Genomic DNA, 16292 nt, shown 5'->3' on the forward strand with positions numbered 1-16292 from the left:
ACTGAGGCCTGGGGAGAGTGGGGAGAGACAAAGAGGAGGAGAAAGGAAGAGGAAACGGAGAGATTGCTCCTGGCATAGGTCTACAGACAGGATCCCAGCTCCTGGAATGGTGCACAGAGATTGCTAGGTATTCGTGCCAGAAGTGGAGAAGGGGTGACATTCACCTCCAGGAGGAGACTCAACTCCAAGGACCTACAGAGGCAGCCAAGTGCGCTGATGTTCAGGAACCAATACTTAGAGGGTACCCCACAGGTCTGTGAAAGAGCCCTTGGAGACCGCAAGAAAGAAGGTTTCCACAAGTATAATCACAGATTAGATGGTTGGATAGATTAGAGGAAGGAAAACTCTATGACCTGATAATTACTGAAATACATGAGACAATTCTTGCACATCAGACTGTGTCAAGAAAGACGGAAACTCAATTAGTTTGATACAATGGGAAATTACACACGCAAAGAATTAGCTGTTAACTGTACTACATTTGTGTGCAAGGCAAGATAAGATACAGAACCGAAATCTTCACATGGTCAACTCGGGTAAGACACATGTAACTGGAAAATGGAAGCAAGAGTTCCAAAAAGGCTATAATCACCCTGGACTATTTTTATCCACTATATTTACGATTCTTGGACAACTCCACTGTAGCTTAAGGGTAAGAGAACTCAATTTAGCCCAATTCAAAAGCTGAACAGATTTCCTCTGTTTGATCCTTTTCAGCTACAACTATGGGTCCAGCGCAAATCAAAGTGGACGTCAAGGCTCTTTTTCCTTTGGGAATTTTAACTTGCTTTGCTACTGTGTCTGACACAGATATGCCGACCTCACTGTGACTACAGGCCAGCCAAATGGGAAAGGGGACAGAATGAATCAAATTCCCCTTTTGATCACTCAACAGGAGGTCCACAGGCACCAGGTCTCATTAACAATCTCTGCTTCTCCAACTGCAGTCAGTGCTACACAGGGCCTGCTTCATGCTTGCCAGGGTCTCTCACCAAACACAGGCATTTTAACGGCTGGCTTCCTTGAGATGTCCCTGGGCTAGGTGAAAGCACTCTGAGACAGTGTTCCTTCTCCCTTGGCTCTGTGCCTGCAGTGAATGTATGCCTCTTCCTCAGCTGGGACACGAAGCCACAGCTCTTCACTGATTAAATCCCGTGTCTGGTCCAAACTCACATCGTAGCTTCTCCATCAACCTCCACTGCACGCTTTCAGAGCCAGGTTATCTTAGATCAGCCCAAGAGGCACTTCAGAGAGTGACATTCAAATCTGGCTATATAGCTGATACTGAGATCTTCAAGGCATGAAAACACTTCAAAATTACGTTGCTAAAACATTCTACAGATTATATGTATAGGAGAGCTTTCGAACTTACAAGTAACATCAAATACCAAAATAGGTTCTTACTTTTCCTTTCTCCACTTCTCTCATTCTCTCACACACACATGCACACATCCTTTTTACATGTTAAGACAATTACACGAAAAACAGATCATAGATTTTTAAATAGCATCTCAATATGAAGATCACACAAAACTGTACTTCCTCTATTTAAAACAAAATCACATAAATTACCCATCGGTTTCCCTATATTTGATATTATTGAATAATGCTATAAGTTGATCTTTTTGTTTTTAATGGGGTTTTTAACTTTGACTGAAATACTTGCTTCAGACTTACTGAAGGCAGAATTAACTATTATTTTTCTTTTTTTGACCTCCTCCTTTTAGATTTGGGGGGTGATGATTCAAAATCAGATGTGTTCACAGTAATGGATGCAACTTCCACCAATCCTGGCTGAAGGGGTTCCAGTGATACCTGAATAACAATTTTTGTTTCAGGAGACAATCCTTCTAGCTGCTTAGGCTTCTTAAACATTTGATGACACTGGGTCTTGTGCTCCCTCTCCTCTTTGGAAGTTAAAAACTGTAGCCGACATTTGGAACACTGGTGAAAACTCTTTTCCCAGTGCCCTCGATGATGACGTCTGTATGCTGTTGCAGTTTGAAAAATTTTGAGACAAAACGGGCAAAGTAAATTCTTGGTGTTACCATGGTATGCTCTGAAATGTGCATCCACATCTGCAAAAAATGATGATCTGTAACTGCAAACCTGGCATACATAGGGCATTTCACCAGGCTTATGATTGTCTTTCATGTGCTCTAAGAGAACCTGATCTGTCTCAAAGGACAACTCACAGATGTGACAGACTGCGGAGGGCTCCTGGGCCGTGTGGACACTTTCAATGTGACACTGCAGCTGGAAGGGAGTAGGAAACTGGCGGAGGCAGTGCTGGCAGGTGGTGTGGGTTTTCCAGCTGTCACCTCTCTGCCTCTCAAGTTCCAAATGGTTCTTCACGTGATTCATAAACTTGACATTTTTTAGAACTTTCAAGCAGCTGAGGCATTTAAATGCCGTGTGGGTCTTCGGTTCTGGCTGCCCAACTCCTCCATGCTCGCCATAGTAGAAGTCACGAAGTAACACAATCAGATTTCCTTCTGTGGGATCACCAATTTTGTTTGGACTTACCAAACTTGGAAAATCAGTTTTTGTCCGTCCATTTTCCCCTAAAGGTCTTACAGGCTTGCAATGAACACTGTCCTTTGGAAAAGGTGTTGGACAAGGTTCTCCATTCTGAACATGGCTTAGTGAGGTATGGACACGGTCTGGTGTGCTTTGCTGAGTGGTCTCTATATGAAAAAAACCTGACGGGGAGAAACCTAAAGAATGTTCCCCTACAATGCCATCACTGAGTTTAGGCCTTCTGGGATTTCTGCGATTTGTTTCACAAGGGGAAACTCGCTTTGATACATGAGGACTTTTATTCATATCTCCTGCAGAAACTGCTGTTTCTACTGGATGCTGCAATGAACTTGTGAAGGTAATCAAAGAAGAACATAACTCCTTCGAAAAGCCATCAGGCACTATTTGTGGTGAAAGATTTTTATAATCAGCTTGAGACGGAGGTTCAATAATAATAGGACTACCTGTTGATCTTGAGTCAGAGTCAGACACTGGCAAGACAGTCTTTGCTTCTGATGTAGGAGTCACATGACTAACAGGCTGTAATCTGTGAGCGTTACCTCTCCTGAAGTGACCACACCTTTTTCTCCTTGAATAAGAACCTGGGGTATCTCTGTTCAGTATGTTTGAAACGACTGGTTTTGAAGCTGAGCTCATCCCAACAAAGATCACGTCAGCATCTTCATTTCCATGTTCCACTCCAACCAAGATCACTTCATCATCATCATCATCATCATCTACTTGTTTGGTCTCTCCCTCCCTTTTCTGTACTTCTGGCTCTTGTTCTTCTTCACGTAACATACGTGGGAGTTCCATATTTTTAATACTTTTTTATTCTTAGAGGGTGCGGCCTCAAGTCCCAGTGCTTCCTTTATACAAACTGCCACCTAAGTATAAACATACTACAGATTAGTTAAGTACAGAAAAATGGGCTATTTGATTATCTCCAAAACTCTAGAGTACTTATACACACCCTTATCTTACAAAGACACTGAGTGTCAACCAGACTCAATGACAGCTAAAAAACCTACGACTACAAGTCTACATGGCTCTAGAATCATAGCTTTGTCGCATGTTCACTTTAACCTCTTCTACTTAAAAAAATAAAGAGGGGGAAAAAAAACAAAACGCCACACTGATCATTACGTGAAATCACATGTAAAGGAGAGTATTTTTACAAAAGCATTGTTCTACAGCGTTTCGAAGCATGGACTTTGGAGTCATAGGAGATTAAGTTGGAATTCTAACTTAACCACACACCAGTTGCGTCTTCTTTGGCAAATTTGTAACTTTTAAATGTGTTTTTGTATCTTAAAGACAAACATGCTTATTTCTTAGACTTAAGGTTAACAGCTTTTTTAAAAGGCGTCAGCTATTCAATGGCATCTTGTTTTGTAGTAAAAATGGAAGAAAATGGATCTTAAATGCACATTACAACTGATCCATAAATTCTAATTTCATAAATGTTAACAAACAAAATAGGTAGCAAATTCAAAGTATAATCTATCTATACCTAGTTAACAAACAGCATAATTCAATGTCAAGCACTTAATTCAGGCCTAGGAAACTGAGAATGAGCTCTCTGATAATCTCACCCCAATTCCACACAGATATATCCTAAATTTCTCCCTCTAATGCTGGCTAAACTTCAATCCAACAATGCTTCATCTTTATGCCACACGTCTCTTCCCCACATAGCAGGCAAAATGATGCCAGTCTTTCTCTCATACCAATATCAGACAGAGACATCACACACACACACACACACACACACACACACAAACACACACAGACCTGATATCCCTTATGGATACAGGTGAAAGAGTCCTCAACAAAATACTGGCAAACAAAATCCAACAGCATATAAAAAAGACTGTACACTATGATCACATGCGATTTAGGGAGGTATGCAAAGTTGGTTCATTATAGGAAAGTCAATCAACATTATGCCATTTTAAAACAATAAAACAAATAACACATCTGCCTGAAGAAAAGGCATTTCCCTGAATCTAGCACCTTTTCATAACCGGGGTTAAAAGAACACTTAATAATTAAGAACAGAAGAGAACTTTCTCAATCAAAGGGCACCTGTAAAATGACCCACAGCTAACATCATACTTAAGAATGAAAAGCTGAAAGCTTTCCCTCTAAGACGAGGAACAACACAAGGAAGTCTATTACACACTTTGGCTCAACATTATACTGGCAGTTCTATAACCAGAGCAATCAGGTAACAAAAGAGAATTGTTGCTGTAGTTTCAAAAAAAAAAAAAAAAAAACGAAAAAACACAAAACAATAAAAAACAAAAAACAGCCTTCAGAATGGAAAGGAAGAAGTCAAAGTATATTAGAGATAAGATAATTTAGTATAGAAAATGTTGAAGAAACACAAGTATTAGAACTAATATAAAGCTTGCAGAATAGAAGACAAGTATTTTAAAAGTCAACCACATTTTATACAGTAGCAACAAATGTTGTTAAGTAAATACTTGAATCTACACTAGCATTCAAAAGAATACTTAGGAAGTCAGAAAGAGAAAGACAATATATTCTTTTGAATGGCTGAGTAATACTCCACTGGGTATATGTACCACAGCTTTCTGATCCATTTATCTGTTGATGGACATCTAGGTTGTTCCATGTCCTGGCTATTATAAACAGTGTTCTCCATAGTGGCTGTACTAGACTGCATTCCCACCAACAGTGTAAGAGGGTTCCCTTTTCTCCACACCCTCTCCAGCATTATTGCTTGCAGACTTTATAGGAATCAATTCTAATGAGATGGATGAAACTGGAGCCAATTATACACAGTGAAGTGAGCCAGAAAAAAAACACCAACACAGTATACTAACACATATATATGGAATTTAGAAAGATGGTAATGATAACCCTGTATGAGAGACAGCAGAAGAGACACAGATGTATAGAACAGATTTTCGGACTCTGAGGGAGCGGGAGAGGGTGGGATAATACGGGAAAATGGCACTGAAATATGTACACTATCATGTAAGATATTCGCCAGTCTATGTTCGATGCAGGATACAGGATTCTTGGCGCTGGTGCACAGGGATGATCCAGAGAGATGATATGGGGTGGGCGGTGGGAGGGGGGTGAGGAATGGGAACTCATGTACACCTGTGGCGGATTCATGTCAATGTATGGCAAAACCAACACAGTGTTGTAAAATAAAACATAGTAAAAATAAAAATTAAAAAAAAGAGAGAGAAAGACAATTATCGTATGGTATCACTTATATGGACTCTAAAATATGCCACAAATAAACTGATCTATGAAAGAGAAACAGACTCACAGACATAGAGAGCAGACTATGTGATTCCCAAGAGGGAAAGGTACGGCAGGCACAGATTGGGAGCTGGTGATTAGCAGATGCAAAGCATAATACATACAATAGCCAAACAAGAGCGTACTGTATAGCACAAGGAACTATATTCATAATTTGAGATAAACAATCATGGAAAAGGGTATGAAAGAAATTGTGTGTGCATATGTGTGTGTTTACATATGAAGGAAAGGAAAGGGCAACTGTTGGCAAGCACGTACAGAAACTGGATCCTTGTGTGTTACGGATAGATTTTAAAATGGTGCAACTGCTACCGAAAACAGTTTAAAGGCTCCTCGAAAAATTAAAGAACTAGGGCTGACACATGATTCAGCAATTCCACTTCAGGATATAAAATCAAAAGAAGTTAACATGGGGTCTTGGGATATCTGCAGAGCCGTGCTCACAGCAGCACGAAGCACAACAACTAAGAGGTGGAAGCATCGAAATGTCCATCAAATGTGATATATACACAAAATGAAATATTATTTAGCCATATAGAGAAAATTCTGTCACATGCTACAACATGCATGATCATTTCAGACATCAAGCCAAATGCAATAAGCCAGTCGTACCAAAAGACAAATACTGTAAGTTTCTACTTGTATGAAATAGCTAACACAGTCAAGCAATAGAAAGGAAACAAAAAAGAATGATGGAGTCCATGGTCTAGGTCAACGGGCAAGAAAAGAAGACTTGCTGTTTAATGGGACAAGTGATGGGTACAGAGTTTCGATTTTGCAAGCTGTAAAGATGTAGAGATCTGCTTCATAAGAATGTAATAAGGAATTCCCTGGTAGTTCAGAGGTTAGGACTCCACAGTGTCCTATCAGGGGCCTGGGTATGATCCTCAACCAGGGAACTGTCATTCAAGCTGCACAACACAGCTAAAACAATGACAACAACAACAAATCAACACTGTGACTATGTGTGTGTATATGTCTTAGTCACTCAGTTGTGCCCAACTTTGCATCCCCATGGACTAAAGTTCACCACGTTCCCTTCTCCATCAGATTTGCAGTGGGTTACCATTTCTTTCTCCAAAAGGCTGATGAAAGTGTGCAAAATACTTAGCATGCAAAAATGGTTAAAATGGTAAAAATTTAAGTTAGATGTTTTCTACAACAATTAAAAACAGAAAAGCATTTAACAACCAGGAAAAGAATTTGAATAGACATTTCCGACTCTTTGCAATCCCATGGACTGTAGCCTACCAGGCTCCTCCGTTCATGGGTTTTCCAGGCAAGAGTGCTGGAGTGGATTACCATTTCCTTCTCAAGGCGATCTTCCCCACCCAGGAATTGATGCCAGGTCTCCTACCTTGCAGGCAGACATTTGAATATTTGAAATTCACCTGTGGCCTTGACAAGAGTGGCTTTATAGGAAAATGAGAGAACTTGAGATAACAAAGTCTAGGAACAACTCTGCAGAGGTCTGTAACAAGCAATATGAAATAAAAGCAGCAGAAGCAGAAGCAGGATGTGTCACCAAAAGATGGATTTGTAACGACAGGTCACATTATAGTCAGTCAGTTTGCTGATGGGAACCATCCAGAGAAACAGAAACCTTAATCCAGGGCAAAGAGGAGACTTGCTAGAACTTCAAGAAATGAGTAGGTCTAGAACTGAGTAGATCAAAATTGAGTACATCAGGCCAGAGAGCACACAAGCTGGAGAAGGCAATGGAAACCCAAACCAGTACTCTTGCCTGGAATATCCCACAGACGGAGGAGCCTGGTAGGCCGCAGTCCATGTGGTTTCGAAGGGTCGGACACGACTGAGCGACTTCACTCTCATGCACTGGAGAAGGAAATGGCAACCCACTCCAGCGTTCTTGCCTGGAGAATCCCAGATAAGGGAGAGCCTTGTGTGTGGCTGTCCATGAGACTGCAGAGTCGGACACGACTGAAGTGGCTTAGCAGCAGTAGCAGCACACAAGAAGGGTACACAAGCCAAATAATTTGCTCACATTGACAGAGCTGAGATCATATAAAAAAAAGGCTGGCATAGTGGATTAATGGGTATGGTAACCAGCCTTCAAGTGAATTCAATCTCCTAATATTCCCACCCCTGTGTAGTTCTCTCTCAATCTATCACAGGGTAGACCTGTGAGACTAAGCAAATACACAAGTGAAGATGTGTAACATCTCAAAAAAGACTCTGCACTTTATCATGGGTGCAAGCGCTTTCCTGGATCACTCATTCTGAGAAAAGACAGCAGCCTCCACAAGAGAAGCCCCTTGGAGAGGCCCACAGAAGGAGGAACTGAGGCTTCAAGAGTACAGACAAGTGAGAGAGCTTAGATTCAACAAGCTAAGTCTTCAGAGGTTGCCAAGCCAGACAAAAGCTTGACTACTAACTACCTCAGGAGAGATCCTAGGCCAAGAGATAACAAGTGGTAAGTTCTTTCAAACTATTCCATTTTGAGATCATAGGTACAACACAAACAGTTCAAGTTTTAATACCATTCACATCATACTTACACACAGAACAGTTGTCCCATAAATATAGCTAAAATCAAAACACACACACACACACACACACACACTCACCCAATCCAAAGCACCGAAACACAGGAGTTGCCTAGCAGCCCAGTGGTTTGGTTAGGACTCAGCCCTCTCACTGTCAAGATCCTGTGTTCGATCCCTGGCTGGGGAACTAATGTCCTATGAAGCCACATGTTGTGACCAAAACAAAACATGCTGTGAAGTCAAAGCTGTACCAGCAAGATAAGTATACAACACAGCTGTAGGCACAAGTGGCTGGGCACAGAGCTTCCTATGATCTTGTTTACTCGCATGAAATGAACTCAGATGGTGCCTGACCCCCATCCAGTGGAGCTGACTTACTTAATGAAGAAAAGCCCTTAAGGGTACAGAAATGAGAAAGCAATCTCACGTCAACATGTTAAATCACAGGATATTTTCTCTGAATGTACCACTGGATTCATTCATTCATTTGGCCATGCCGTTTGGCTTGTGGGGTCCCAGTTCCCTGAGAAGAGATTGAATCCAGAACACTGTAGTGAAAGCCCAGAATCCTAATCACCAGGCCACCAGGGAACCCCCACACCTGCATTGCTTTGCTTTGCCAGCTAAAACCTTAGGATATGTGCATTGCCCCATTTTAGCCTCACCAAGTGGTAGGAGTCAGCTCTACACAGCTTAAGACCCATGGTGTTCTTACTTTTCTTCTTTCAAGAAGGCAGGCGAAAGCAAGTCACTCTGCCTGTTTTTAAGCTTGCCACTCAGAAAGCTGCAAACCTGAAACCATGATGGCCCTGAAGTCAGCACCCGCAATCAGGGTCAGGTAATCCCCAATCAGGAATACTCTCTCTCAACAGCAACGTGTCAGCCGACGAATGAAAGGAGAAAAACGCAAAGTAAGAAAGCCACACCTTTGTCCCTGTTGTAAAGATGTCTGTCACCTTACCTCAGGGGCCCACTGAAATCCTGAGCGCTTGAGACCTCCCAGGCAGCACACGGTCACATCCTGGAGACAAGCAGAGGAAATGTCCAGGGTGAGTCCCCTGTTCTGGGAACATTCTATCCCCCCAGGCCCTACCTGGTCCTACCCTACGGATGCTGACCAGGCGTCTCACACTCAACCAGACCAAGTGATTGAACTCCTTTTCCCTGAGCTTCTTCCTCCCACCTCCCTTCTCTCAGTAACAAACAAACAAATACCTCATCTGCCAACTTCCCTAACCAAAGGCCTGAATCTCGGGGCCCCCAGGGACGGGGCAGCCCTGGAGTCTGAGGAGAGGCAGAGGAAACAGGAAAACGACTAAAGCACCAGGGCAATGAAGAGGCTGCTAGATAGATGTTTTTTTTGGTTTTGGTTTTGGTTTTTTTTCTGCTCCTGCCTGACTGTGCCTGGGTGCAGAACCGGGTTGGGCCGTGAAGATTTGTGCATCTGTGTTTAAATACATTAGGTTCCACAGGAGAGCTGGGGGTGGTGCCAGGGGCCAGGGGCCTAAGAGGCCCTTTCCGCGAGCTGGCTTGTCCCGCCCCTGGGCAGGAAAGCTGCTGGAGGGCAGAGCCCGCCCAGACTAGAGAGGGGAGAGGGCGAAAGGAGCCTGAAGCCTGTGGATCCTGCCGCAAGCTCTCTCCGCCCTCACCAGCCACTCCGCCGAGCAAGGCCTCGTGCGAGTGGGGACCTGAGAAACCCTCCCTTTAGCCGTCAGGCACTGCTTTGGCTGAACCACGCTCCAGTCTTTACCGGTCCCCATTGAGGGAGTAGACAGAACTGCTAGCAGCTCACCTGCCCTAGACAGTTCCAAGATTAACCCCGAGGAGTCGAGCCTGCGGGGACGAGGTCTCCTCAGGTCTGGGGCGCGCCTCAGCTCCCCCTACAGGCGAGCGGGCTACCTCCGATGATTGGCTGCCAGGTGTCGGCACCTGCCATCGGATTGGCCGCGAGGCCGAGTTGGGCGCATGCGCTCGCGTTGAGCCCGTCCCCCACCCCCTCCCCCCATAAAAGCAGCCGCTGTAGGCGTGGTCAGGGTGAATCTGAATGTCAAGGGTCTTGGGTCAAGATTGCTCAGCTCACCAAACGCGAAGATAGAAAAAACAGATGGCACAGTCGCCAGGGCTCAGGGCTGAGAACGGCCTCCGAGTCTACCAGGGGAGTCCAGTGATGGTGTCCGGCACTCACAGCCCTCAGGGGTGACCTCCCTTAAGCCAGTTCTTTGCTTAAGGAACTTGTCCTTACAGTGCATCTTGGCGCCCCTCCTCTTGGAATTCCATTTCAATCAAGGCAGGGCAGCCTGCCCCTGTTTTTGCACTGTCTATTGTGAGCTGAGAATGAGCTTTACTTTTTCTTCTTCTTCTTCTTTTTAATTTTAGAGCTTTACACTTTTAATGGCTGAGGAAAACCGAAAAGACTTTTCTTTTCTGACGTGAAAATTGTGTGTAATTCAGTTTTCGGAGTCCTTAAAGGTGGAAGAGGGACTTGCCAGCTTCTTTGGTTATCCTCTATGCCTGAAAACTTAATTAATTGCCAATGGTCATATTCGCAAAGCCTAACATATTTCTTTTTTGGCCCTTTACAGAGTGTTTTTTAAATGCTCTGTTCTGCTGGAAGTCTCCTGGTAGTCATATGGGAGAATAAAGTTTTGGTTTTGTTACAATATTTCTTTTCTTTTTTTTTTAAATACCTTTTCTTTATTTTCCTCAACTCATGTTATTTCCCCCCCCCAGTGTTTTTTTTTTTAAATGTTAATATCTTTAATTCTTACATGCGTTCCCAAACATGACCCCCCCTCCCACCTCCCTCCCCTCAACATCTCTCTGGGTCATCCCCATGCACCAGCCCCAAGCATGCTGCACCCTACGTCAGACATGGACTGGTGATTCAATTCTTAGATGATAGTACACATGTTAGAATTCCCATTCTCCCAAATCATCCCACCCTCTCCCTCTCCCTCTGAGTCCAAAAGTCCATTATACACATCTGTGTCTTTTTTCCTGTCTTGCATACAGGGTCGTCATTGCCATCTTCCTAAATTCCATATATATGTGTTAGTATACTGTATTGGTGTTTTTCTTTCTGGCTTACTTCACTCTGTATAATTGGCTCCAGTTTCATCCATCTCATCAGAACTGACTCAAATGAATTCTTTTTAACGGCTAGTAATACTCCATTGTGTATATGTACCACAGCTTTCTTATCCATTCATCTGCTGATGGACATCTAGGTTGTTTCCATGTCCTGGCTATTATAAACAGAGCTGCGATGAACATTGGGGTACATGTGTCTATTTCAATTCTGGTTTCCTCAGTGTGGATGCCCAGCAGTGGGATTGCTGGGTCATAAGGTAGTTCTATTGGCAATTTCTTAAGGAATCTCCACACTGTTCTCCATAGTGGCTGTACTAGTTTGCATTCCCACCAACAGTGTAGGAGGGTTCCCTTTTTTCCACTTCTCCATTATATTCATTTTTCATTCTTTACTAATTTCATTCCTTCATATCACTATAAGTTTCCTTTAATGGAAGCAATGAAATAACATCAAAGAAAATACCTCTGTTGGTAGTTTTAACAGGTAACATGTTAGAAGGTATATGCTCAACTACAAATATGTTGTATATATACAGTAAATACCACTTTAAGTAGCTTCAGAACTTGTATCTGGTTTCAAGTCACTAGGAAGGTTTGTTGAACATCCAATATTCTAACCTCCAGCTGTTCTCAACTTCAAAAAGATACAACTTTTTCAATAATTTGTTATCTCAAGTTTAAACTCCGTTTTAGCCACATATATGAACATGCTTTCTAGGTCACATGATTGAATCTGACCCATTGCCAAAAAGTGAAAATTTTGGAATACCTTTCTCAAAAGAGAGATGTTGTTTTCTTCTTCCAGAAAGACTGGTAGTGCAGCCGATCTTTGAACAGTTTGTCGGTTTTTGTTAACTCCATAAAGATTAAGCTGTCGAATTAACCTCTTCATGCTCTTGGTTTCAAATTTTCTGAAAGGCTCCTTTCTTTCCAAGACTTCTTTCCTGAAGAGTTCTTCATTGATCACTCTACATGTGCCTGTCTCATCCCACCAAATAGACTCAAACTGATCACTTTCCACTATACTCCAAAGTTTTTGTGGAAATGTGAGTGAAAGAAAATCATTCACATCATCTGTTTCAGAGACAGAATATGTGTAGTGTGGCCTTTTGATCACCAGTTCCTCAGACAAAGCCTGAAAAGCATATTCTTCAATCATAGATCTCAAAACTGAGTCCCCAGTTGTATAATCATACCAGTAAGATCGAATGGAGGTTTCTGAACCAGTGGACTCACCTTTAGGAGGTCCATCTTGAATTTCTGAAGAAATATGTGCCATCTCAGGGAAATCTTTCTTCAGATAATGTTCTCATTTGTCTGCTTTTACAGAATGCAACTTCACATGATGTTTGGCTGGCCTACAGAGAGAAACTCTCTGGACAATCACAGAGATCCCCCCAGTCAAACAGCTGTGACATCACAAAATCACTGGTCTCCTAGCAATCGAAGGTTAGTTGTGACATGACAAAGTCACTGGTCTCCTAGCAACTGAAGGGTAATGTTCAACCAAGTGTTTACTTCAGCATCAACTTAAAATACAGACTGCTGGCAGAAATAGTAACCAAAACCATGAAGCATGCAAAAATCTCATTAGTCAATTTGGCCTTTTTTTTTGGGGGGGGGGGGTCGGGGGGGGGTTCCTGTGTTTGGGATGGTCTTTCTCTTTCTGGCAGTTTGTGGTTCCTCTTTATTGTGGAGGTTCCTCCCTGTGGCTGGGGGTGGATGAGGGGCTTGTCAGGTTTCCTGGTTAGGGAAGCTTGTGTCAGTGTTCCGGTGGGTGGAGCTGGATCTCTTCTCTCCGGAGGGCAATGAAGTGTCCAGTAGTGAGGTTTGAGATGTCTATGGGTTTGCTGTTTGGGCAACCTGTGTATTGAAGCTCCAGGTTCTGTTCCTGTGTTGCTGGAGAATTGGCATGGTATGTCTTCCTGTGGAACTTGTTGGCTCTTGGTCGTGCTTGGTTTCAATGCAGGTGTGGAGCTTTTTTAGAAGATTTCCTTTTTTTTTTTAAATAAATTTATTATTTTAATTGTAGGGTAATTACTTTACATTATTGTAATGATTTTGCCGTACATTAACATATGTCCGCCACAGGTGTACACACGTTCCCTTTCCTGAACCCCTTCCCTTCTGCCAACCCGTACCATCCCTCTGGGTCGTCCCAGTGCACCAGCCCCAAGCATCCAGTATCATGCATTGAACCTGGGCTGGAGACCCATTTCATATATGATATTATACATGTTTCAATGCCATTCTCCCAAAACATCCCACCCTCTCACTCTCCCACAGAGTGCAAAAGACTGTTCTATACATCTGTGTCTCTTTTGCTATCTCGCATACAGGGTTATCGAAAACTCACATCAATAAATCTACTTTATTTCTGAAATAAAAGTGATTTATCATCCTTCTATGCACACATTCTTAATATTCAGTACTGTTACCCTAGCAGACTTGGTCTACTTGCTTCTGTGCAAACAAATTTATGAATTGACTGTGGGTTTCAATGTGGGGGGGGGAAGTGCTTATTGTAGGACGAAGCATGGTGTCTTAGCAACTGGTGCTTCAAAGACACAAATCCCCAAATACTTTCAGGGGGACTATTTTAATGGCTGAGTGAGGGTGGAACATGGGGTCTGTGATCAATATTGGGACATTCTACTAGTGGCCTATTAGTGAGGATATTGGGAGTCCACATCATTGACCGTCTAGTTCCAACTATGCACTTACATTTCAGCCTGGTTTGGGCTTTAGCATCTCTAAAATTGTTCACAGGATATTGCTCCGAATGTCAGCGATGGTCCTTGCTGCTGCTGCTGCTAATTCGCTTCAGTCGTGTCCGACTCTGTGCGATCCCAAAGATGGCAGCCCACCAGGCTCCCCCATCCCTGGGATTCTCCAGGCAGAACACTGGAGTGGGTTGCCATTTCCTTCTCCACGCTGGCCCTTGAGGAGGGACTAAAGACCCTTGAGTTTGATTAATGGCTAAATCATTATTATTGTCTATCACTTGATTGTTTTCCTTAGTTTCTGTCTTTTCTAGCTTCTCTGATTAAAATTCCTTTTGAACATGAGGAGGTCTACAATCTCCTACCTCTCTCTCTCGATTTCCAGGCTTTTCAATCTTAAGAAGGGACTGCTTAGTACAATAAAAGAAAACAAGTCTTGGACTTAGAACTCGATCATAAATATGACAGAAAATCTCAGTGCAGGTTCCGTTTCTTTTTCAGGTTTCCCAGCTCTTGGAGTGATTGAGTCAGCAACAACTTTGGCTCTTTCCTGTTGAGATGGAGCATGGAGGTGGAAATAATTCTAAAATCTAGGCTTGCTATCAACAGTTTATGATATGAAAACATATCTCTATTTTATATATATTATATATATATATGTCTATGTTAGTATTTTGTCATTAAACTGGACAAACATTTGAAAATTGGTCTATATTTATGAAAAGGAGAGAGGTGAGTGATATAAAAGAGTCCTCATATGTTACATGCAGCCAAGGAAACAGATTTTGAAGTATTTCAACTTACATAATATTCAACAATCGAGTAGAATTTGAATCATTCTACATTTGGGTTTTATTGTTTTCCCATTTCTATTACACCTAACATGAATTAAAAGCCAATGTTTATTACAATTCTCTTTCCAAAAGCTATGACTTGCACGTAATCTAGATGCACATCAGCAGATGAAAATATAAGGAAGTTGTGCTATATATTCAAATATAATATTACTTAGCTACAGAAAACCACATATTTGTGTCACTTTTGGTAAGGCAGTTCAACCTGCAGCCTATTATTCAGAGCAAAAAAAAAAGTTAGAAAGAGAAAGGCAAATATTGTTTATTAATGTGTACAAATGGGATTTAGGAAGACAGTAACAATGATTCTGCATGAAGGCCAGTAAAAAAGATCCACATATAAAGAACAGACTCTGAGACTCAATGGGAGAGTTCAAGGATGGGATGATTGGAGAAATTAGCATTGAAACAGGTACACTACCATACATAAAAGAGATGACCAGTGCAAGTTCAATGCATGAAAGATGCATCCAGCTCTGGTGCTGTGGATGAACCCAGAAGCGTGGGGTAATAAGGGAGGTTTGAGTTGTGTTCAGGATAGGGGCACGCATGTATCCATGCAGCTGATTCATGTTGATGTATATGTCAAAAACCATCACAGTAATACACAGTAACTCTATTCCAATTAAAATAAATCATTTTTTAAAAGAAATATGAAGAAATACAAAAAGAATGCATTCAGAAATAGCAGGGACATGCTCCAGAATACAACCTCAACAGTTGTTTCATATCTCTTCCAGAAAGCGGGCTTAGGAGGGGCAGAACATGTGTGCTGGTATAAAAGCTGAAAGTCGAAGAAGGTAAGCTTGAGATTGCAACTGTGCAGTTGCAGCATGACCTCAGTATCATAGTCTAAATAGTGAAAGATGCATGCGGCACAATGCAAGCTTAGTAGATCGGCATGACTACTGTGGAGCTTAGGCTGAGTAGGAGTTCAATGCATGCACTTGAGCATCCTTTCAGGAGTGACGGTACGTATGTTTCAGAGTGACGATAGAGAGATGCAGCGAAAGTGCTCTAAAATGGTGGACAAATACTTGTAAGAAGGAAGGTTCAGAGTGGAAGCTCAGTATTTGCTATAGACTTAGACTTAAGTTGAAGACAGTAGGGAAGACCACTCGATGATTCAGGTTTGACCTAAATCAGATCCCTTATGATGGTACAGTGGACATGAGAAAATATTTAAGGGATTAGGCATAATATAGTGTTTGAAGAACTACATTTGGAGGTTCATGACATTGTAGAGGAGGCAGTGATGAAGGCCATCCCCAAGAACATGAATGCAAAAAGGCAAA

At 42.2% G+C, this 16292-nt stretch overlaps 1 protein-coding gene across 1 annotated transcript; it reads right to left on the reverse strand.

Annotated features, from left to right (window-relative positions):
- Positions 1–1710: 1710 nt before the first annotated feature.
- LOC132659023 (zinc finger protein 280B-like) lies at positions 1711–4792 on the reverse strand (the record flags this gene model as incomplete). Its single annotated transcript, XM_060408528.1, has 1 exon — positions 1711–4792. A coding segment is annotated over exon 1 (1626 nt), but the record flags the coding sequence as incomplete, so codon positions are not given.
- Positions 4793–16292: the final 11500 nt, after the last annotated feature.

The sequence above is a fragment of the Ovis aries genome, chromosome Y, assembly GCF_016772045.2.
Source record: "Ovis aries strain OAR_USU_Benz2616 breed Rambouillet chromosome Y, ARS-UI_Ramb_v3.0, whole genome shotgun sequence".
Classification (NCBI taxonomy): domain Eukaryota; kingdom Metazoa; phylum Chordata; class Mammalia; order Artiodactyla; family Bovidae; genus Ovis; species Ovis aries.